General features: G+C 39.7%; 1 protein-coding gene across 1 annotated transcript in view; it reads left to right on the top strand.

Moving 5' to 3' along the window:
- Positions 1–334: 334 nt before the first annotated feature.
- pygm (phosphorylase, glycogen, muscle) overlaps positions 335–24878 on the top strand; it is a 28469-nt gene continuing 3925 nt past the window's right edge. Inside the window, 17 exon segments of the mRNA NM_001001904.1 lie at positions 335–609; positions 5991–6092; positions 10684–10762; positions 11144–11247; positions 12861–12992; positions 14400–14511; positions 16930–17012; positions 17650–17793; positions 18128–18220; positions 18897–19043; positions 19845–20008; positions 21075–21189; positions 21924–22025; positions 22518–22665; positions 23554–23612; positions 24021–24162; positions 24656–24863. Of these exon segments, the coding sequence (NP_001001904.1) occupies positions 367–609; positions 5991–6092; positions 10684–10762; positions 11144–11247; positions 12861–12992; positions 14400–14511; positions 16930–17012; positions 17650–17793; positions 18128–18220; positions 18897–19043; positions 19845–20008; positions 21075–21189; positions 21924–22025; positions 22518–22665; positions 23554–23612; positions 24021–24162; positions 24656–24863 (2177 nt within the window). The 5' untranslated portion in view covers positions 335–366.

Raw genomic sequence — 24878 nt, 5'->3', positions numbered from 1 at the left:
TAGGCCTGCAGGGTTGTATAGGCTGCTGCAGGCTGCACTGGCGTGGGCATTCCCCCCATTACAAGTCACAGCAGCACTAGAGCCACTGACGAGCCCCAGAGGCTTCTATTTCTCTCCTTTGGCAGCAGCAGGGGGCGGAGCCGGCCTAGGGATCCGCCTACATATGATTGCTCGGCAGTAGGAGGCGGAGCCATGTTGCATTAATAAGTAATGGAGAGATGCTTGTCCCTGCTGTACAGTGAAAGTGAGTAGGAGGCCGGGGCAGCTCTGCGCATGAACATCCCTCCCTCTGCAGTTAATAAGGCTTTGGGCACCGCCAGAGCTGCGCTCACATCTCCCTGGTAACCCCTCTCTGTAGGCAGCGACATGGCCGCCCCTCTATCCGACTCCGACAAGAAGAAGCAGATCAGCGTGAGGGGCATCGCCGGCCTGGGGGATGTGTCCGAGGTCCGGAAAAGCTTTAACCGGCATCTGCACTTCACCCTAGTGAAGGACAGGAACGTGTCCACCCCCCGGGACTATTACTTCGCCCTGGCGCACACTGTGCGGGATCACCTGGTGGGGCGATGGATCCGGACGCAGCAGTATTACTACGAGAAGGACCCCAAGGTAAATATGTCCCCTGCATAAACATGTCCTTCATGGCAGTGCAACAGGGGGAGAGAAGCACTGCTCATTCATCCTGCTGCTGCCATCCATCTTGGCTCTTGTTTTGCTGAATCAGTGCAGCATCTTCCTGCTGTGCGACAGACAGCGCTTGTATGCGTCAGGTCGCACTGCCTCTGCTTGTTTACTCCTTATTTAGTGACATAGGGATACATGTAAATAAACTGTTGCTGGCGATGCAGCTGATATTTTGCAGGATGTGCTTGGGGCACAGGGCTACTGTTTGGTGCATCATTGATTCTAGTTTCTATGCGATTTATATGCACCAGGGATGCTCTGCTGCTTATCATCCCAGGTGCTTATGTGTGAGTACAGCTAATGCATGCTGATTTAAATGTAATTAAATATACTAAGATGGCCTTATCTGCAGCCTCTGGCTGTTTCTATTAGTGCTCTGTGATGGGAGCAGGGATGCATTCATTTTATCTTTCTCCTCTTTTGACCTTGAGGAAGTCCCTGTGGCTTCTGTCCTGCACAGCCGTCACCATAATTAGATATCTTATACCTATAGACTGACAAGTAGAGCCAATGCGGTGTTTCCACTTAGAATTGTTACAAGCTGCACATTCATTACTGAGCTTATATTATAAACCTCTGAACCAGGTCGTGATCTCATATATTATCTTTATACAGATAGAGGCCTGCTCACTGTTATGTTTGATATGGAAAACAGAGTCCTCTTAGTAACAGACAGTTGGTATAACGAGAGAATGCAGGACATAAAACATAGCCATAAAACTCCATATATTCATAGACTGTGTCTGTTATCTAGTTCCTTCTTTTGTATAAGTATTTAGACCTTTAAACATAACATTCAGGGGCAGATGTATTAAAATGTGAGTTCAGAGCTTAAAACATTAAAACTCACCCGCGTTCTATTCATTCCTATTGGATTTGTAGAAGCGTATTTATCAAATAGTGGACTCATCTTCATTATATATATATTTTTGAGAAAGGCTGTGGAAGCAGCCGAAACGTTAGATTGACATGTAACAATACATTTTCTTTTTTTTTGCCACTAAGTCCTGTGAGTGCGGTATTTCATCTAATATGCTGTATAATATTCATTGATACTGCACCCGGGCTCGCTTTATATCTTTAACGTGAGTGCCTGTTGCCCGCGATTTATATATATAAGATATATATAAGATTACATTTTATCCCCTGGCTTGTTTACTTATAGATTTTTTCCCCCTTGCACATCAAAGTTTTCCCTTTCATGAATATCTATTTTAGATTTTTGGCCTTTTAGATTTTGGCCTATTTATTAAAAGTGTTCTTTTTTTTTATAATTTCACCTCTAGTTGGAGATTTCACTAGTTGTGAGATGACAAAAACATTATAAATCTTATGGGTCATTGTATAACCTGTCAATCCAGTCAAAAAAAATTAATGGAAAAAAAAATATTGATTTTTTCATATTAAATTCTTCTGAAGGAACGTATATGGTTGATAAAAGATTCTTGCATTAAGGTTAAATTTTTTTCACAAATTAGGGTGACAACAACAGGGAAAAAAAAATATTTTGTTCCTAAGATGTAAGAAGAATTACGGAATTTTGCAAATTTACAGATTCTTAACCTTACTCATAAGAAGGGGGCTTACATATGAATTTGACTCACTCATGGCCACACTTAGAATCTAAGTAGAACAATACCTCCTGTGCCTGTTTGTATTAGGGTTGTCACCGTTTCTAAAACAAAAACAAAACATATATATTTATCTTTCTTTCCTAATAATAATATTGGGATAAAACAACATTTTTATCAGCTAGTCAGTAAAATACCAACCGGTTAGCATCACTAGTTTGTATATATGTAGTAGGTGCTACTGTTGTCTATAGAGAATTGCTATGTTTCCCAAGGCAGGCAGCATGGCGACCTAACTTGTATAAATGCAAATAATGTAGCTGGCTAATGGCGCTTGGTGGCCTTGGTATGGGAGAAAACACACCAACCCATGCAGTGTTATATTTATATTGGTGCAGATGATTTGGCTGCTTTTGCTTATTGCTATTTTTACCCACAACTGAATGGGAAGATCGTTAGCCAATTCATTTGCACAGTGGTAGCCAAACTGGCCAATACAGTACTCTAAAAATGAAATCAATTGGGTGATCCCATAACTCTGTTTAGTCATTGTTTATGATATACCTTCAAATACTCTCACTGATTTACCAGCAAGTATAATAAGAATAAATCAAGCATTTTTCACTTAATCTGATCATAATTTGACCAACTATGTTTGCCTGTGTGTACCCATGTTTTATCATTTACTGTATTCTAATGTGGCAAAGCAGACTGAACAGCAGTGGAACACAGGGTTCTGTCCTCCAACCAAGCCATAACTTTTCATTCATTTATGTATTTGTCCATTATTCATTTTTTCATTCAACGGAAGGAGAGAGGGAAGGTGATAGGTCGACTTTTAATGTCACTGTTTTCTATTGCTGTTCCTTCTGCTGTCCAGGCTTGATCGCTACCCCTGCTTCAGGCTGAAGCTGACAGCATTTATTTAAAAGAGCGAAGCCTGTGTCCATTTTTAATACCTACCAAGGCTTTGACAAACCAATATATACATAAGTACTTGTGCTTATGTGTTCTTGCAACTAGCACAAATGGGCAGTCTTACCTATTAGTGTGAATGAGGCCCCGCAGGCAGAATCTTTGCCTTTTTTTCCTAAACTTGTGGCAGATGAGAAAAGTAAATATTGCTCTGTGCCCATGCCTTGCCACTTACATTTAATTACACATTTATGCTTATATCGTGGATGAGAAGAAGGAATTATGGTAGAAATGTTTGGTGAAAAAATTAGGACCTGAACTGATATTTTGCCCACTTAGTTAATGTAGACCTGAAAGGAAAAGCAGCACAGTGCTATTTGTAAAAAAAAAAAAGTTGAGTTAAAAAAAAAGATATGTTCTTTTAAATAATTATGTAGACAAATTAATTCATGGAGATTGTATTGTAGCTCTAAGCTCCTAATTGGATTAAGGTTCTTATGTGTTTCACAGTGCGAGCCTATACTGAGCTACAAAATGACCTTGATGGGTTGACCTCAGTGAAGTCATTTGCTGGGCATTATGCCTCGCTCATCTATCTTTCATTGTACAGCTCTTGTTCAGACAGTTAAAAGGGAATTATTGGCATCCTGGGCACATTAGAATCCATTTTACTGCTTCATCACTAACTTGGAAGCCACAGTTTTACCAAACATAAATATTTGATTTTGCTAATGTTTGTGTGAATTTTTCTTCTCCAATTTTGTATCTCTCTAGCTGCTGCTACTACTTGTAGCAGGCTAGAAATGCTTTAAAGGAACAGTAACACTAAAAAATAAAAATGTTTTTAAATAATTAAAATATAATGTACTGTTGCCCTGCACTGGTAAAAGTTGTGTGTTTGCTTCAGAAAGACTACTGTAGTTAATAGAAATAGCTGTTGTGTAGCCATGGGGGCAGCCATTTAAATTGAAAAAAGGAGAAAAGGCACAGGTTACATAAGAAGATAACAGATAACTGTGTAGAATACAATGGGAATCTGCTACTTATCTGTTATCTGCTTAGTAATCTGTGCCTTTTCTCCTTTTTTCAATTTAAATGGCTGCCCTCATGGCTACACAACAGGGTATTTATATAAACTGTTGTAGTGTTTATGATTAAGTGCCTTAATGGGCACGAAACGCGTCAGGCGTTTATTGTTTTAAACATGAAGAAATGAATTTTTGGATTTTAGCAGTCTTCACGTGTCCGGAGTGCTTGATGTTCCATATGCTAACTCATCAGATAGAGTATTGTGTCATTAGAGGGAGTATTGAGTCTTCAGATGGAATACTATATAATTAGACAGAGTATTGAGTCTTCATATTGGGTATTCTGGTGGAGTACTTTGTCATCAGGCAAAGTCTTGAGTCTGCAAGTGGGGTATAGAGTCATTGTGATTTGTGCAGCATTTAGAATATGTACTGCCTGATTTTATAGAAATAAACCTTCCCCCTAGAGTCTGCTGTTTTCCTGGACACAACTGAGGGTTCCTGGCTTGTAGTCATAAAAAATAACCTTGAATGGGCACATCCAGCTTGAGGTCCTTCAGTTTGACCAGCAATCTTTAGCCAAAGGCACACACATCTAGCTACTAGAGCCTGGCTGTTTGCTGGGAGTTTAACAGAATGTAATTATTTTGCACATGAAAAAGAAACTTGAGAATCAGGTTTTACATTGTGCCACCTTTCTGTTTGCCTGGAAGGCTGGATCCAGTTCATCCCTGGCAGGGATATTTGCCAGAGGAAAGAAAGACAATTAAGGAGGAGTTGTTTATTGGAAAATATAAAATATCCCAAAGCTAAAATAAGCCAGCTCTGTATTATGTAAGCGCTGCAAAATGTTGGCTCTTTATGAATAAATGTTAATAAAAATAATAATGGGTATAGTGGCCATGGCCTTAAAAAAACTTTCCCTGTATTATGCAGCACTCGGTTGTGAGATAATAGACACCTCATTTGTGTCGGAGCGGGTCCAGGGTAGGGCAAACGCTAGTTTAAAAAACCTGAAATTCGAATTTTAAAGGTATCAGAGGTGGCTATTTGCTGCCCTTTGTAACCTGCTGTCCATTGCCTCCTGGGGCTAGGTTCTCTCCTTTCCTCATGAAAGAAGCATCCCTGGCAGATTTATTGGTTTCCAGCCTTAGATCCCTAGGGACTTTGGATTGTATGCTCCGTTGGGGCAGGGAATAATGAGAGGAGCTACTGTGATGGCACTACACAAAAAAAGGGTAGAAGTACAATACACAGGAAACATCAGCAAGCAGTCCTCATTTACTGCAATACATTGTTTCCCCTTACTGAGTGATGAATCTAGATATGTTTGGATTGTCAACCAGATTGACTAAATTGAGTGGTCACATCTGATAAGACTGGATTGGCTATTGATCCATCACACCAATTAGCTGACAGGCCCAGTCACAGACTGATGAGGGCTACTGCATGTGTGTGCCCACAGCTATTATTTTGCCTGTTACAATCCTTATGCAGCTATCTTTGGCAACAGAGACAGAATAATTTATTTCATTAGGTCTCATTTAAGTAATGTCTTTAAAATTTATTTTATGCCCAATAGAAGTATCTGGGGGCTCATGTCATTTGGCAAGGCAGAGATATTGATAATGTTATTTTATAAATAAAATAAACTTTTATTTCAAGTCCCCTCAGATTAGTGGTAATTTATTACTACACACTATTCTGTCAATAGTTATATATATACTGTATATGAATAAGTATGTACTGCTATTACATGTGTTTGTAATACAATTTCTATTTTGTCCAACAGCGAATTTATTATCTTTCCCTGGAATTCTACATGGGTCGCACCCTGCAGAACACAATGCTAAATCTAGGACTGCAGCATGCCTGTGATGAAGCCATTTATCAGGTACGGATATTCCTGAATACATGTCTTTATATTAAGTTAAGTAGAAATGCACATTTTAATAACAGATTCAGTCCTGTGTATTTTACAATATGAAAAGCTCCATGCACCCAAAATTCTTTTAATTCTGCCAAAGTACACCCACTATACCTTTTGTGCAACAGAAGTTGAGTCTTCTGGCAGATATAGACTCACTGTCCTATCAGCAAATAGGATTCTGACTTCTGCAACTTTGTTCAAAGAGACAGAACCAACAGTGCAAAAAATTCCGTTCAATTGCAGTTATATTTACAAATAAAGGTACAAACATTTGGATATTTTACTAAAATAGATGTTAAATTGTACAAGTGCAATTACAAGTAACAATCACTATTTAAGTTTGAGCAAAATGAAAGAAAATACCTGATTGCTTGCCATGGGTAACCAGTAAGCAACAAGGCCAGCTAACCAGTCACACAAGCTCCATCTTGATCTATTAAGCTATTCTTTGTTATTTTTCTCTGTCTGAAAGGAAACCTTTTCTTGCTGCCAAGTTCTGTATTATTGCACTGCTGCCAGAGTTATTGTTTTACAGCATTTTTCCAACTAACTAGCACAACCAACTTGTCCTTAAGCCTCTACATAGATTAACCCTTGCTCTGAAACATCATTTTCTATTAAGGTGGAAATTATTTTCATTTGCATAGCTTTTTCCAGCTTCTAAGAACTCTTATTGGTTTTTCTTGCCATTTCAAGCTTTCATTATTTGAATGGTGTGTGGTCACATCCTTTCTTTAGTCCCAGTTAAACTCCCAGTATAATTTAATACTCTATAGGGCTCATTTACCACCGTAAGTGTAGTTGTGCTCCTGCAGATATCCCCACAGTTAGTTGGCCTTTCAACCCCTTTAAAGGTACTTGCATCAAACCGTGCTCCTGGCACTTCTGTATAGCTGCGCTTAGTCTTTCTTGCCTTCCATTCTGAAATGAGTGCTATGCTTATTGACACTGGAGCTACAGCTACCTCCTGATTAGGTAGTAACTCCAAGTTTCTCTTTGTCCCCAGAGTCACCTAATTGGCAGCAACATCTTTGCCTATAAAACACCATTACTTTTTAGCAAAATAAATGTCATAGTTGGGTTACCATGCCCTAGAAGTTTCTTTACTGTAGGGTGCATGGGGGGGGGGCGGGCACGACCCAGGGTGCAACTAACAATCTACCCTTGCACTGTGTAAAGGGTGGTTTTGCCCTTTGACATGTCATGTTGGTGTCTTCAATAAAAGGCAATTTTCTTGCACCTTATATTGTGCAGTCTGTACCCTGAATTAATAAAGTTGCTTTACAGAGATGCCATTGTACAGATACAGAGTAAACACTGCTTTCCAGGGAAGTGACTAAAGATTAACAAGCTCAGCCCCACATCAGTGCACAGGAGGGAAGCAACCTCTGCACTCTCCGCTCTTCCTCGGTGCTTGTGCTTTTGTCCCTATGTACTTGTGCCAAAATGTGCGAATTCCAGGAAATGGAGGGACTGTGGGAGGGTGATGGAATTCTCTTAGACTCTGCTAAACTGCAATCTCTGCCTCTTCCTATAGAGTAGCTGTGTTTTCTTGATACTCCTGCAAAAGGTTTTTTTCTTTTTTTATCAATTTAAGGAAAAATAAAGCCTTTTTAATCCCTAGATTTACACCAGAGGTGTGGTTGTAAAAGTTGAGGTGCACCTTGCCAAATGAGCAGATCTTGCCACATATGCCACCTGGCATTAATCTGGTTTGCCGGAAAATGCCATTGACACACAGATTATTTTATAATTATCTTATCTTTGTATGCCCACCCTTAGCCCCACACAGTGTGTGTTTTATAGGTATTATTAATCAGAGATTAGTAGGTAAATGGTAGTTACCCCTCAGCTTACAAATCCATGTGAATATCCATCCTCAGGCACTGGAAGGGATTGAGGATAGGCTTGGGGGCTTTTTCTATGATTAGATAAGGATAAATATAATACTAATATTGCTAGTAGAGCTGAAAGGCACCTATCATCGAAAAATGTTTTCTTCTTCCGGGGGTGCAGGCATAATAAGTGAGCCAGGAGACACTCTTAAGTGAATACGTGCTTGTGTCTAACCAAAATCTTTCCCGGGGCAAGCGGCATAGTTCTCACTACAAGCGTCCTTTGGCCAAAATAGAAATGTTTCCCCCTGAGTGGAGTGTGGGCTCTATTAGCCTGCCCCTCTGTAGAGGCCAATTTTCCTTTAATCTTATCAATTTCTTGTCTCTTGATGATAAACAGCTAAGCTTAGTGCTGTGTTACGAGCCTGGTAAAGCGTTGCCACACAATTCCCCCACCATTAAATAAACCAGGCAAACCCTACCTTCCTCCCCTGTCTCCCTGCCGCCTTAGATCTACCTACACTTCACCTAAAGGTGGCCATACACGCACCGATATTATCGTACGAAACCTCGTTTCGTACGATAATCGGTGCGTGTATGGCATGTCAGCGAGCCGACCGATATCGCAGGAAGCTGCTGAAATCGGTCGGCTCGCTGATCGGCCAAGTTAGAAAATTTTGATCGGGCGCAATAGAAGGCGCCTGACCAAAATTCTCCCTTCAGAGCTGAATCGGCAGAAGGAGGTAGAAATCCTATTGTTTCTACCTCCTTACCTGCCGATTCAGCCCTGAATGGTGTGTGGCGGATCTGACGATGTTTCGTGCGACCGATGGTCGTACGAAACATCGTCGGATCGCCACGTGTATGGCCAGCTTAAGTGTCCCACAGATTTAGGAAATGGGGTTTGTGCAACATAGTGTCCATTAACAGCTGTGAATATTGAACAGACTTCTATCTTCCTGCCCTTATGAGCGCCCATGTAGCTGCACATTGCCAGTGAGATGAGGCACAGACAGGCACTATGCGGTCCAACCATCAGGTTACCTGTGGGCTGTCCTCTGCTTACTCAATCAGTCCTTTGTTGTAGCAGCAATGTAATAAGCTTGTCACTCAGTATCTGATGCAACGTATGCCTATCTCAGCATATTTTCATTTAATGAGATTTGTTTGAGCCATTAGAACTGAACGTCTGTTATTCTGGTTAAAAAAGCAGAATATGACTTTTTTGTGTTACAGGGGTCAATTTAATTTTTGAATAAATTTAATAGCCTTATTTATCTACAAATTCATATTCATTAATCTGCAATGAAGCTACAGTATTGTATTTAACGATTAAGTAAATTGAAATAGCAGGACACATAGTGAAACAGTGCCCCCAATGGCTATATTGTTTTTAATGCAAATTAGGGGGGAATTAGGGGCCTTTTTTGGTAGGCAAATGTGACAAAAATACTGACACATTGCTATTAATGATAGCACCCCAGCCTACAGCAGCCTCCCCCAGATTTGACTCTCAGTGCACTCAGCAGTTCAGCAGATTATGAATGACAAAGAATCAGAACCAACTCTGAGTTAAAAAAGGCACAGCTGCAGGGTAAAGGGGTCTGTTCTTGGCTCTCAAACATGAAGGTCAGCCCTAGAACAGTCATGGGAACTATGGAAATAACAACAGGAAAAAGTGACCTTTTGAATAGACTTGTAATTCCCTGTGGCTGGGTCCACCCTTAAGCCCCATACAGTATGTGCTTTATGGGTATCATTACAGCATTACAGTCCAATCAGACCTTAGCAGGTGAATGGTAGTTACCCCTCAGCTTACATCCATGTGACAGGCACTGGTGGGGACTGAGGATAGGCTTGGGACTTTTACTCTGATAAGACATGGAGAAATATAATACTAATATTGAATTTGAAAAAATAGCCCCTATGTGGACTGGCAGATTACAGAAGGCTCTGTTTGGCATTAGATACACAGAAGGGAGTTGTGGGAGCACTCCAGGGCTAAAAAGAGTATACAAATACAATGGAAGTGCGACTGATCTGGCCAAATTAACTACAAGCATACAAAAAAGAGAGGAGGATTGATCAATGCACATTCCCTGGTCCCCTGTTTCATAAGTAAATTAAATTATCTATGCTAGTGCATGTATTGACAAAAAACAGGGGTTTCTAGTTACAAAATTATGATCATAAGATTGGTAAGCCACATACCACAGGAAGCTGCTGATGTCGGACGACTCGCCGATCGGCCAGGTTAGGAAATTTTGATCGGGCGCCATAGAAGGCGCCTGACCAAAATCTGCCGTCAGGGCTGAATCGGCAGAAAGAGGTAGAAATCCTATTGTTTCTACCTCCTTATCTGCTGTTTCAGCCCTGACGGTGTGTGGCGGATCTGACGATGTTTCATGCGACCGATGGTCGCACGAAACATCGTCAGATCGCCACGTGTATGGCCAGCTTAAGAGTTTTTAAGTCTCATGGCTTTAATGATTTGGTGCAGCTAAACACTTAGGATTTATCCAAATGCCACAAAATTTACTTGGATTCTGCGTTTAACTGTTCTAGGATTCTTGATGTTGAACTGATTACTGCATTAGTTACATATCTACTGAATATGCCCTATATGCGAAGATCTGTAGTGCTAAAAATAGAAAGTAGCATGTATTTTTAGGTGACTAGCAAGGCTTCTTGTCTCAGGTTTTCTTATCTTGTCTCTGCAGCTGGGCCTGGATATGGAGGAGCTTGAGGAGATAGAAGAGGATGCAGGTCTCGGGAACGGTGGATTGGGGCGCCTGGCAGGTAAGGAGTTCACTTTAATTTCCATTAGGCTCCACTTTTCAACCAGTCGGGCTAAAGGATTCAGAAACATAACAGTTTTTCCAAGCATCTGGTACACAAATGGTATTGGTATAGCATCCATTTTCCCTAAAATATATATATATCCCCCTAGTAGGGACTGTTATCAAGGTAACTCATGGGACCACTTCAGGACTGGCAATATCACTTCCTCAGTATATAGAAGTTTTAGCCATCAGTGCACTCAAACAATTATGAAGGTACTTGATTGGACCCAACCACCATTATAAAGTCCCTATAGTGCACATGGCCTGAAGGCAGTTTGCCATTTTGTTCCTGTGGGTGAGATTAAACTGTGACATATTGGTTCTCTCCATGTTTCAGCTTGCTTCTTGGACTCTATGGCAACACTTGGACTTGCGGCTTATGGGTATGGAATCCGATATGAATTTGGCATATTCAACCAAAGGATTTTAAATGGCTGGCAGGTAAATACAAACAAAAACACAAACCATGCTTTTATTTACTCAGTAATGCTGGTTGCTGCTATTGTTTTGAATATTGAATTTATTTCAGTGGTATCTTTGCATAATAGGGATATTTCATTTTTATAGAGTTTATTTTCTGTCCCAGGTATTAAAGCATAAGCATACAGTGATGTGAAAAGGAAAAAAATGGTGGTTTTACATCTCAGGACAGACAAACAATTAATATTACCAAAGTCCTAAAACAGATGAAATGATTCAGGGCTTTATGACAAGTAACACAGAACAGACTTCATTTTGTCATTAATGTTTAACCAAAAATAAATTCATATGAAGAAGCTTTGTGTAAAGCAAGTAGACCTTGACTGCTTCCTTGTTAATTAACACTGTAATTAGAGCCCATTGCAGATAATGAACTGCTTATTCTATGACCTAGAAGTGGTGTCTCCTGTACATAAAGCAGATGCTTTGTTGAAGACTAGATGATTGTTACTGATGTCCTGATGTGCCTTTACACACTCATTTAATCTGCCATGTAAAGCTGGCTATACACGCACTGATATAATGGATTTGTATGGTTTTCGGACTGGGTGTGGGCTCCGAATTATCATCCAGTAATTTTCGTACCTTGGTGATTGGTCATTTAGTCATTCAGACAGGTTCAAAATTTTCGGGTAATGATAAAATCTGCGTATGTATTGTGTCTCTGAAGATATTCTTGGGGGACCCACAATGCATTCCTACAATTTCAATCTGAATGTTAGTTTGAAATCGTTGCATTTAAACATACCAAAATCTAAACGTGTATGGCCACCTCAACTTGTAGCACATAATGTGGTCTGTACACATACTCATAAAATATAACTTTTGTACAATTTTCAGTATATGTATATTGGGAGGACTATGTACATTCGGCAAAATATAGGAGAAACCATACTGTTCCTTGTCAGATCAACCAGTCTCACCAAATGAATAGAATGAAAGAATGGCATCTAGTGGCCAGATTGCCATGAAATACCATTACTTGCATGACTTGTGATAATCTGCTGCATGCAGCATCACTCAGGCATGAGAATGCCCATCAGTAACAAGGTCTTAGGGCTCTGGCACACGGGGGAGATTAGTCGCCCGCGATTAACTCCCTGTTCGCGGGCGACTAATCTCCCCCGTGTGCCAGAGCCCTTAGCACTAACAAAGGTAACATAATGCCCCTTTAATTAAGACGGGGTGATAACTTATACTATTATTTTCCCTTTGTTTTAAGTGAAGCAGTTATCCTACCATTTCCTAACTATCATTACGAAGAGTGGCAGATGCTGGATGAACTAGTTCTTATTGTACATGAGTTACAATTAGGGATGCATGGGATCCAGGCTTCGGTTCAGGATTCTGCCAAGATTCGTCCTTTTTCAGCAGGATTCGGATATGGTAGAATCCATGTGCCTGGCCTAACCAGATCAAAATCCTTAAAATCACATGACATTTCGACAAATAAATACAGAAGTTTTCTTTCTTCCTTTCTGTGACCTAATTTGCCTTTCACAAAGGATTCAGGCCAAATCCACAAATAGTTGATTCGGTGCATCCCCAGTTACAATTTGTTGTATCCGTTGCAGGTTGAGGAAGCAGATGATTGGTTGCGGTATGGAAACCCTTGGGAAAAAGCTCGCCCAGAATTCATGCTCCCTGTCCATTTCTTTGGCAGAGTGGAGCACACAGCTGAAGGTGCCAAGTGGGTTGACACTCAGGTATGTAACAGATGTACTTGTAATTTTGACCCAGTATGCTTTCTTTATAGGAATGAGAAGAATATTTAAGAGTGGATTCTGAGATTTCCATATTAACTAGATTTCTACAAAAAGCATTCCCAAGTTATATGTTAATGGGGCAATTTACAATAATAAAAGCTAAAAGTCCCTACAGTTCTTGCAACCCAAAGCACCTATCCAACATTTATTGCTCTGCTCTGGGCTGGTGAGTGGCATTGTTTTTATTCCACATAAAGAAAAATCTTCAGCACACCACTTACATACATGTTCACAGAGGGTGCTTAACTTCCACGGCCGCTCCCAAGCCTTTTCTCCGTGTAACTTTGCAAAGGGAAAGAAACACACCAGTTGTGTCGGCAATGCCTTTAAATCATTTATTGGCAGAAATGAGCAAAACAGCACAAGCTTTCGGGGGTGACCCCTTCCTCAGGTGAAATTGTTTTTATTCCTGCAAAAAATAGTTTGCCCCTGCGTGTTTATTCAAAAAATAGCAGCAACGTTTCAGAAGCGTACCTCTTCATCAGGCAATGGTCAACTATTTTTTGCTGGACTGTGCTGGAAGTGCCGACTCTCTGGGCTGTGCACCAAGTAAGAATTGTTGGAGAAGGTAAGGGTGTGTTGGGTGAAGTTTCTTTATTGTTTTTATTCCTGCCATGCACGCTATACCAATCTGAAATATGTCTCTATTCCCCTGTAACATAATACAGGTATGGGATCCCTTATCCGGAAACCCGTTATCCAGAATGTTCCGAATTACGGAAAGGCCATCTTCCATAGACTCCATTATAAGAAGATAATTATACTTTTTAAATATGATTTCCTTTTTCTCTGTAATAATAAAACAGTACCATGTATTTGATCCCAACTAAGATATAATTAATCCTTATTGGAGGCAAAACAATCCTATTGGGTTTAAATGATGTTTAAATTATTTTTTAGTAGACATAAGGCATGGAGATCCAAATTACGGAAAGATCCCTTATCTGGAATACCCTTGGTCCCGAGCATTCTGGATAACGGGTCCTATACCTGTACCACTTAAGTCTTGGATAAAGAGACCTGAGTGAGCAGACATGGCAGATATGCCCATATTCCCTCAGAAAGACTCTCCATGTAAACAAGTATATATGTGCTTTCCTGTGACCTTTTGTAAAGATAAAAATACCTTATTTTGTGTATTTTAATTATGCCACAGTCAGTTTGAACAGGCATCAATAATTTTTATAAAATGCCAAAAAGCAGGTATATTTACCACTGAATCCTCCGGAGCAGATATTATTCTTGCAAATTTTAAGTATAGCCAATATATGCTTTTTTCCCTTTGTGGAGTTACGTGTAATTACAGTTACTATTGCTATTTTTGCTCAAAATCTTTTCTCTCCCCAGATTGTTTTGGCAATGCCTTATGACACACCTGTCCCTGGATACAAAAATAACACAGTGAACACCATGAGGCTGTGGTCAGCCAAGGCCCCCAATGAGTTCAACCTACAAGAATGTAAGAATCCCTCTAACAAACTATTCCAGGTATAAGCAAAGCTTGGCTCTCCAGATCTTGTTAGACTATAACTCCCAGTACTCCTTAAAACCTTAAGTTGTCAGTGGAATTGTGGGACCAGAAGTTCAACAACATCTAGAGGGCTGATGCTTTCTAATACCGATAATGCCAGTACTTAATTTTCTCACCAACCTCTGTTTTAAAGGGTTATATTTACAGGTTATTTGTGCCTTTTTTTATATTATGAAGAAATCTTCTGGTGTATCAAAAAACCATGCATGTCCTGGCAGGGCCCAAGATCAGTTGAATGCCTGGGATATAGCTGAGTACAAGTTATTCACCTTTTTGATCTTTTGAGTCTCAAGATAGCTCTCAGCTGTGTCCTTCAGTATACAGTGAGGATGAGTAAAGTGCATAGATACATGCCCCTCACATGATCAGAACATTCTCCGCTATCTTCAGCTCTAACAGCATGGAATTTCCTTAATGTATGCACAACATATGTATTTAAGTGACATCTTCAGGGAGGAGTCATTCTTAATGGAACATTTGAAATATAAATTATAACAGCCGGCACAGGTTTACATAAAGAAATCCTTTGCTCTGACCCCCAGTTATCAAAACATGTTATATATAGGTAAAGGTTTAAAAAGTGTGAGAAATTAGTACAGGTATCGGACCCCTTATCCGGAAACCCGTTATCCAGAAAGCTCCGAATTACGGAATGCCCGTCTCCCATAGACTCCATTTTAATCAAATAATTCAAAATTTTAAAACTGATTTCCTTTTTCTATGTAGAAATAAAACAGAACCTTTTAATTGATCCCAACTAAGATATAATTAATCCTTATTGGATGCAAAACAATCCTATTTGGTTTAATTAATGTTTTATTGATTTTTTAGTAGACTTAAGGTACTGAGATCCAAATTACGGAAAGACCCCTTATCCGGAATACCCTTGGTCCCGAGCATTCTGGATAATGGGTCCCATACCTGTACCAATATATGATTTATGCCTCCTCTATGAGCTAGTATGTGAGCGCCCTTGTCTTTAAAGGGTACCTATAATAAAAGTGCTTTGCAAATTAAACATAAAGCCAAACCCCTTTTTATTAAATCATCCATACTTTAAAAAAATTTATTTATGAGGCATAGAGGGGAGCAGGAAATATATGATTAACAGGTCAGATTTTTAGCTACGATCACTTTAACTTTCCATTCAGCGTTTCCTAGATGTTTCCTAGATGGCGCATACACAAGATTTTGGGGTTGGATTTGGAATTATTTCTTAGAGTGAAAAGTCCTCTTTAATGTAGCATTTAGCAACATTCTAGGTTCCAAAGGGTTTTCCGGACTTGAAGTTGGTGTTACTGTTGCCTTAAGGCTACAGATAAATGAAGGCCAAGAATCAGGCCCTACACTGGCATCAGCCTTTCCCTGTGCCTGCACACAGAGCCATTACGTTGGCAGGCACATAGAGCGGATTTCATGCTGAATTGCATTCTTGTGTGCTTCTGCGCTGAAGTCTGCTCCATGCACCTGGGCAAAAGGAATGGCATTAGCCTATGTTCCTCTGTCCTTCCATGGACCCTCTGGCTACTTGCAATAAGGCTGGCCCACTATTTGGAGTAGTCTGATGTCAGAATCACTTTTACCATTTACCCAATAAACCTTGGCAGATATGAATTTGTCTCAATACAGTCAGTTAATTGACTCTTGAATATAATCTGTGCATCTTCAGTAAAACAGACTTTTTTCATCCTGTGGGTAGCTTTACTAACAACAACATGTTGTGTTTGCAATGTCCATATATGTGTTCTCTGTAGGGATTGTAGGTTTGTGCCTATATGCCATCCTGTATTTAGCTTTACTCAGTTTATGTTTGGTACAGTTGATCTGTCCTTTGCATGTCTGCCTGATTATTGCCTATTAGGTGGCTCCTTTCAGCTGGTTTTACCACTGTGGATTGATACCCCTTGTACAAGTTGTATAACATTGTCTGGCACTTGTGATTATCACTGCAGCCGGAGGCACTCTGGCAGGATAACCATATAAGGGGAATAAGCCTCAGACAATAGCTATTTTAGTTTGAACTCTGCCAAGGTTGTCACGTCTGCTAAAATTCCAGAAACTCACCACAAATAAATACTTGCTTTTCTTGAGAAATTTTATTCTGAAATAATAACATAGTTATTATGGTTGAATACAGATTAACAACAATTAGCTGGAACCCTGCAAAGGTAGACATAATGTTTTAATATTTACAGTAAAATCCTGTATCTTGGCATAGAATGGCATCTTTATTACTACACAAAGCATGTAGGTTGTCCATATGTGAAATGTTTATATCATGTATGTTTCATAAACTATATACACAGGTGTTTGTATATTAAATAACTGACTCCACTCTGTTCACAGTTAATGTTGGTGACTACATAGAGGCCGTGCTGGACAGAAATCTGGCTGAAAACATCTCCCGAGTATTGTACCCTAATGACAATGTAAGTCAGATATTTAATCTTGCATTCAATATTAACTGACAATACTAAAAAATGACTGTAGCATATAGCAGAAACTTGGTATAATTCTTAGGGTGAAGACACATGGAGCTACTTAATAGCAGCTATTTGTCACGGCTACTAAACGCCAGAAAATACCCTGCCATAGACAATGCTAAGAATTGCCTCTGCTTAAACAAACGCAGGGACGATTATCATTAAATTATTAGCATTGTCTACTTTAGTAGCCATGACAAGTGGCTGCTACTAGTAGCTCGGTGTGTCTGGGCTGTAGGGCTGTGACAGAGCGACTAATCTCCCCAAAATGCCACCCCAACTAGAATGTAAATCGCTAGTGGGGTGTAATATGCGGCGCCGAAATCACCGAAGTTTCCTCTCAAGGCAACTTCGGCGATTTCAGCAAATCGTCACGCCGCGTATGCCATCCCACTGGCGATTTACATTCTAGCCGGTGGGATGGCATTTCGGGGAAATTAAATTAGATTAGGGAGATTTGTAAGATCTTATAAGAAACTGGGCATAAATCACAAATTCAATAAAGAAGTTTCTCTCATATCAGTGGGTGATAAATTGCCTTTGTGAGCTTTCAAGTATAGTAATTCCAGTATCTGTCCCTTAGTTCTTTGAAGGCAAAGAGCTGCGGCTGAAGCAGGAGTACTTTGTTGTGGCTGCCACGCTACAGGATATCATCAGACGGTTCAAATCTTCTAAGTTTGGATGTCGGGACCCAGTTAGAACCTGTTTCGATACATTTCCAGACAAGGTATGTGCACCGAGTACAGAGATGATTCCAATATTTTCCAGTGTCTATCAAATCTAAGATAGAATCAGCTTTAGATCTCTGTATTGTTTCTGCACTGCTAGTGTACTTCCAGGTATGTTGTGTGTAGCTTGCTCAGTGAAAAGGACTTGATCTTTCCAGCTGGAGGGAGTCTATTGGGATTGGATTAAAAAATACAGTGGTTTCTATAGGCAAGGTAAATTGTGAAAGCAGTTAGAAACCACATTTATAAGTGAGAAAAAGTTAGAATTAAACAAATAAAATGAGAAAACTTTATGCAGGATTAACTCTTTCTGCTTTTCTGTATTTCCAATAGGTTGCAATACAGCTGAACGACACTCATCCTGCACTCGCCATCCCAGAACTTATGAGGATTTTAGTAGATGTGGAAAAAATGGAATGGGACAGGGTGAGGCATTTACAGATTAACCACATACCTGTTTAACATTACTGGGGTTTTGTTGTGTGCAAGGCCATATATATATATATGTGTGTTGTACTGTTTCACTGGTGGAAGTGATATCACGTGTAACCAGAAGTGACATGACTCGCAGTCATACAGTTGATGTCACTTCCACGAGCTGGGGGCACACTTAGGTCCGGGGCCTTGGGTGGCATAGCTGTGGTTGTGTTTTCAGATTCCAAGCCATTTCAAAAGTTTGTTTTGAGATGTAACACTTCCTCAGTTTATTTGTTACTTTGGAAAGTGTGTATAGCATGAAGAAGTTCCCATAGGGTGAAAAGGAGTCTCCATTGAGTATCTAGAGAGTCTTGGCTCACCACTGAGAGCTAGGAAGCGCTACAAAATGATAGTGACCATTTGTTGGTGGTTGGTTCTCTGGGAAATTAAGGAATGCTGGGACTTGTATTTGGTGGGTCTGGATTAATATACAGCAGTTGCTAGATGTAACTTGTACAGTGTACTAATGCTCAGGAAATGTGGAATGTCTTGAAAATAAAACATTTCACATGCTACTGATGGCAGTGATGCCTGTGGGTAATACAATGAAAACTATTTGCCATTAAACTGGCATGTATAGAGATAAATGGCAATTCATGGTTATACATTCTCTTTCCTTGTTTAGGCCTGGGAGGTCACCAAGAAGACCTGTGCTTACACAAATCACACAGTACTGCCCGAGGCTTTGGAACGATGGCCTGTGCACTTGTTTGAGAAGCTGCTGCCACGTCACCTGGAGATTATCTATGCAATCAACCAAAAACATCTTGACGTAAGTTCCTTTCTGCATTATATATATATATAAAGGGATCTTCCTATCAAGCATGTTATCATTATGCTTCATTCCTACAGAGAATAATTAACCCTCTGTTTTTTAAAATATCCTAATACTTTAAAAGAGGTACATTATTTATTATCTTACACAAGTTTCAGTGAGTCACATGGCAGAAATTACATCACCAAGCACCAATTATAACTGGTGACATCAGTAAGCACAGTTTATAAGGATATAATTTACAGGATATGCATTGTGTATAATATAGTTATAATCCTTTAAGCTGCTGTGCGTGCAGGCAAGGTTATTTAAAACATAGTTATATTAGGCATTGCCTGTGTTTTCCATGGATGTCTTTGCAGTCTTCATTTTGGTGCTTAGTTATAGAAAAGGTTATGAAAATTAAGGTTTTGCAGATCATTCATTAAGTTTGTTTATGACTGTTAAACACTGTTTTTGCATATTCCTACTACACTACTATACTATATTCCTAGCTTTTAAAGGATAACAGTAACAGTACCTTTCAAGTTAATTGAAATTGCTGTGGATAGATGCTAATACATAAGGAACAGTGGGTAGCTGCCATGGCTTGTGTGCTGACATAGGATATAAAAGGTAGAACTTGCACAGTTTAGCTTTTTGTTTTGTTAGTGGGTTTTTTTATGACCTCTTCTATTTGAATGTATATTCATATATATACACATCAGCCCAACATAAGGGCTCAGTAATATTGCACTGCAATTCAATAGTAGCACAGTGTGCATAACGGTTTATAGGGTTTGCTTCTTCTTTGTACAGGAAGTGGCAACCATGTACCCAGGGGATGTGGATCGCCTGAGAAGAATGTCTGTCATTGAAGAAGGAGATTGCAAAAGGATCAACATGGCCAATTTGTGTGTAATTGGTTCTCATGCTGTCAATGGAGTGGCCAGGATTCACTCGGAAATAGTTAAGAATTCTGTGTGAGTACATATAGGGCGAGCATTCTCTGGCACATTCTCTGGCAGTGATGAGGAATACTATGGTGCTTTATCAAATGATAAGTTGAAATAGTTATGGGTTTCACTAGTGCGGAAAGAAAGAAATGATCCCAGTCATGGCTGATGTTGGTTGGGGGATTTGTATCTGTTTCCAGATTCCAGTTTCCTCAGAATAAAAACATACAGGGAATACATGAAATAAGAAATATATAGATTTATTGAGCAAAAGCTCTTACAATGGCCCAGCCATTCCTGTTTTTAAAAGTGGGCCAACAGCCAGTGTTGTTGGACATGTATAAAGTGTACATTGTTGGTCCAACCGGGAAATTTAATAAGCTTGAAGAGATCATGGGCTGGACATAGAGTAGTAGAAAGAAAAAGCAAATGGCACTCAGAGCTGCAAATAAGGGAATAACCCTTAAAAAGTTTATTGCGGTGATGCAACGTTTCGGGGCAAAGCATGCTTGAAAAAGGGGTCACTTTGCCCCGAAACGTTGTATCACCGCAATAAACTTTTTAAGGGTTATTCCCTTATTTGCAGCTCTGAGTGCCATTTGCTTTTTCTTTCTACTATTGGTTTTTGGGTGGGTGCCGATCTCCCCAGCAGTGAGCACCGGGCAAAAGTATTTTGGAGTGCTAGGGTGTGCGGAAGGGGTCTCTCTTGTGCCGGACATAGAGTAGACCATGTTTCACATTTGATATGATTTTACGCTTGTGAAATCAATAACCAGAAAGGTGCAAATTGTCTGTCCAGAAGGAGGGTTGAGCTGCGTCTTCTGACACTACTGTCTGCATGGGGTATTGGATTTCCAGTCTGGCACTCTGTGCAGAAAGCAACAACCCGGGGGGGGGGGGGGGGGGGAATTCATGTTAAATGAACACTAAGGGATGGACTCTTACCTTGTTGTTTATAGCACAACCAATTGTGTCTTGGTGTATAAGGTTCTGTATTATGTACTCTCTTACTTTGCCATACTTTGGGTGTTTTAGCTTGTAGCCTACTGGCTGAACTTACTGTTAAATCTTATATGTAACTCTTGCATTACAGTTTCAAAGATTTCTACGACCTTGAACCAAACAAGTTTCAGAACAAGACCAATGGCATCACTCCAAGGCGCTGGCTTATGCTGTGCAACCCAGGCTTGTCGGATATCATTGCTGAGGTATTACCTATGGGATTTAGATATAACATGCAGTTATATATTCTCCTTTAATTTGCTTTTAGTTTAATTTTTAGTAAGATGTAGACTGTGATATTGTGAGGCAATTAACAGATGTGTAGTTTTATGTTCAGCAGCTTTCCAGATTGGTATTTCAGCTATCTGGTTGCTAGGGTCCAATTTACCCTAGCAACCAAGCGGTGGTTTGATGAGAAACCAGAAGTTGAATAGGACAGGGCCTAACTAGAAAAATTGTTAATAAAAAGTAGCATGAACATTGTAGAGTCACAAAGCTGTAGTATTTGGCTGCTAGGGTCAATGACCCACATTTTAAAGTTGGAAAAAGCAGGCAATTAATCAAGACAATCTGAAAAGTTGCTAAGAATAGGACAAGAAATATACCATTTATTTTACATTGCTCTTTATCCCATTTTTCCGATGCATATCATTTTACATAGCCTGATAAATAGGCTGCTCAGTTAACTGTCCCAGAGCAAGAGCTCCCCCTTCTGGAGGAAATAAAGTACAATCTTCATCTATTAAATGCCTTACTTGCCAAATACATAGAGAGTAGATGTGATTCATCTAATAGGGGTTTGGACTGAGTTCATATCTGGTTAATACTGAAATGTAACCCACACTCACCAGCCTTTGATTTCTGTATATAAACAGTCAGAATTATTTTGCTACTGCTGAGGTGAAACACTAAAGGTGAAATGTGCATTTGTTCTTTGCAGAAAATTGGAGAGGATTTTGTGACAGACTTGAGCCAGTTGCGGAAGTTACTGGATTTTGTCAATGATGAAAGCTTTGTGCATGATGTGGCCAAGGTCAAGCAGGTAAGGGAAAGAGGCTACGTGTATGTGTTTATGGGGCACATTCCCACACTGCCAAGTGCTACCCATGGGAATCAATTCCTTCTGTCTTACATCTATGTTTTTGTTTTCCATATATTTTTAGCCAGACCCCTTTCTATTTGGAGCATTTCTGCTCACATTATTGCTTGGGCACTGCATTTAGTGCAGGGGTGGAATAAAGGCATCATGCTTTGTTTCTGTGATTGTTGCAGCATGTCCATCCTGTACGCTTGCACCAGTGCATCCCTTGATAACATCAGCGGGGGGAGTAGGGATTGGCAGCACTGAATGTAATATGCTTGCTGTTTGGGTACTGTGGCGCTTTGCCTCTTTCTGCTCAGAACCCCAGGATTTCTTGTTTTTTACTATTGAGATTCTGTGCAGTGGGGGAAAAAAGACATATCAGAAAATCATGTGTTGCTGAACATGCTTGTTTCAAATAATAATACTAATCTCACTCCTTGTGAATATCAGGAAAACAAACTGAAGTTTGCAGCCTACTTGGAGCAGGAATACAAGGTCAAGATAAACCCTTCTTCTGTGTTTGATGTGCAAGTCAAGAGAATCCATGAATACAAGAGGCAGCTGCTCAATTGCTTACACATCATTACTCTGTACAACAGTGAGTATCCTCACAATCCTCATGGTCATTCTCATAACAAAAGGAATTCCAAACACTCTTTTTAATAGGATACTGACTCCTCATAGACACCAACAGCATCCCCCCATATATGCATAGGACAGAAATACATAGTCATCCTTTCCAGATATGCCAAAAAATGAAAGTAACACCGAAAAATGAAAGTGTACCAAAGTAATTAAAATATAATGTACTGTTTCCCTGCACTGGTAAAAGTGTGTTTGCTTCAGAAAACTACTATAGTTTATATAAATAAGCTGCTGTGTAGCCATGGGGGCAGCCATTCAAATTGAAATAGGGTTAAATGGCACAGGTTACATAGCAGATACAAGATAAGCTCTGTAGAATACAATGGTGCTTAGATCTTATCAGTTATGTAACCTGTGCCTTTTTCCAGCTTGAATTGCTGCCCCTGTGGCTACACAGCAGCTTATTTATATACATTTAGAAGTCTTTTTGAAGCAAACACAACTTTTTGGTGTTACTGTTCCTTTAAGTTCTAATACTTGGTATTAAAAAAAGTGTAAATTAAGAATAAATAAGGCTTCATCTCATCTTGATGTCCCCTAAATACTGCCCTAGTCACAGGCAAATATTGCTGGGAAAGCGCCTGAAACACCTACAAGCTCTGGCGCACTGGCTCTCAGGGTTGCAGACAAGCACCAATAGGGGAACTGATAAGCATTTAGAGCTACATTCTCGTGGTGCTTCCTGCCCACATCCTCAGGTTTAGAGGAAATAATCTCATGTAGATTTTCTGACACACAAGGGACAGGAAGATGGAAACAAAAATGCTGCTTTAGAATTTACTGTTATTATTATTACTGTTTTTTATTTTTAAAACTAATAATGGAATTATTCTTTTTATAGGAATAAAGAAAGATCCATCCAAGATCTTTGTTCCAAGGACTGTTATGATTGGAGGAAAGGTATTGTATTTGATTTACTCACTGCTTATGTATGTAATAGCCGGTATAGCATGTGTGCCATGTTTTATATCCATTCATTCATCCTACATAGGAGAGATTTAAAGCTAAATATATACTGTACTATGTATAGGTAGTGTATATCTTGATATAATATACCTTAAATAGACAGCACTCTGTAGATGCATTTATACATATGCGGGGGAGCAGCCATATTGTCTGTTTTAGTAAATAAAGCAATGTTTCATTAGATTAACGGCTCAGTAGAATCTTTTGTCACTAGAGTTGCTGCTTGAGACAAACTGTGGCAGCTCCCACTAATATGTATTAAAGCAGAAAGTTATTTTCACCTTATAATTTATAAGAAAAGAAAGTTGTAACCCAACTTTGTTTATCTCTGTTGCTCTGCAGGCAGCTCCTGGTTACCATATGGCTAAAATGATCATCAAGTTAATCAACTCCATTGCAAGCATTGTGAATAACGATCCAGTTATCGGTGACAGACTGAAGGTCATTTTCCTGGAAAATTATCGAGTGTCCCTTGCAGAGAAAGGTAGGAACCAAGAGGATGGGAGTGTCCTACAAATAAACTTTTTGTTGTTTAAGGACAGTATTGTGTTACCATTATTATTATATTTAATTTACTATATATTCTATATATATCCTTAATATATAAATAGTGCACAAACAACACATTCTGTATAATACCAACTAGGCAGTTAAGGGCTTTGCAGTGTCACTAAGAATTAAATCTATTGATAGCCAATCAGTTATTCTTGCAACACCACACCCAGTTACCATTCACTGATGCTTCAGTGATTGGATGGGGGGTTGGAGACACTTGTTTCATGCCACAGATTTCAGTCTATGGTGCTGGTACTCACTATTCCACTGGTGGGAAATTCTCTTCTACTTAAGGGTTTAAGGCTGTGCATCTCTGTTTAGTGCCATATAACGATAATAAAACTCAGCATGTATTCATTCATTATCCATCATTTGTCCCTGCCTGAGTGATTACTAACTGTAAAACTCTTCTCCTGTCTCAGTTATCCCCGCAGCCGACTTGTCTCAGCAGATCTCTACTGCCGGCACTGAGGCTTCCGGCACAGGGAACATGAAGTTTATGTTGAATGGAGCCTTGACTATAGGAACCATGGACGGGGCCAATGTGGAGATGGCAGAAGAGGCGGGAGAAGAAAACTTGTTCATCTTTGGCATGAGAGTGGATGATGTGGAAGCTCTTGACAAGAAGGGGTGTGTATTACATTT

Source organism: Xenopus tropicalis, chromosome 5, assembly GCF_000004195.4.
Source record: "Xenopus tropicalis strain Nigerian chromosome 5, UCB_Xtro_10.0, whole genome shotgun sequence".
Taxonomy (NCBI): Eukaryota; Metazoa; Chordata; class Amphibia; order Anura; family Pipidae; genus Xenopus; species Xenopus tropicalis.
Note: the sequence above shows the minus strand (reverse complement) of the source record. Positions and strands in the feature narration are given on the sequence as shown.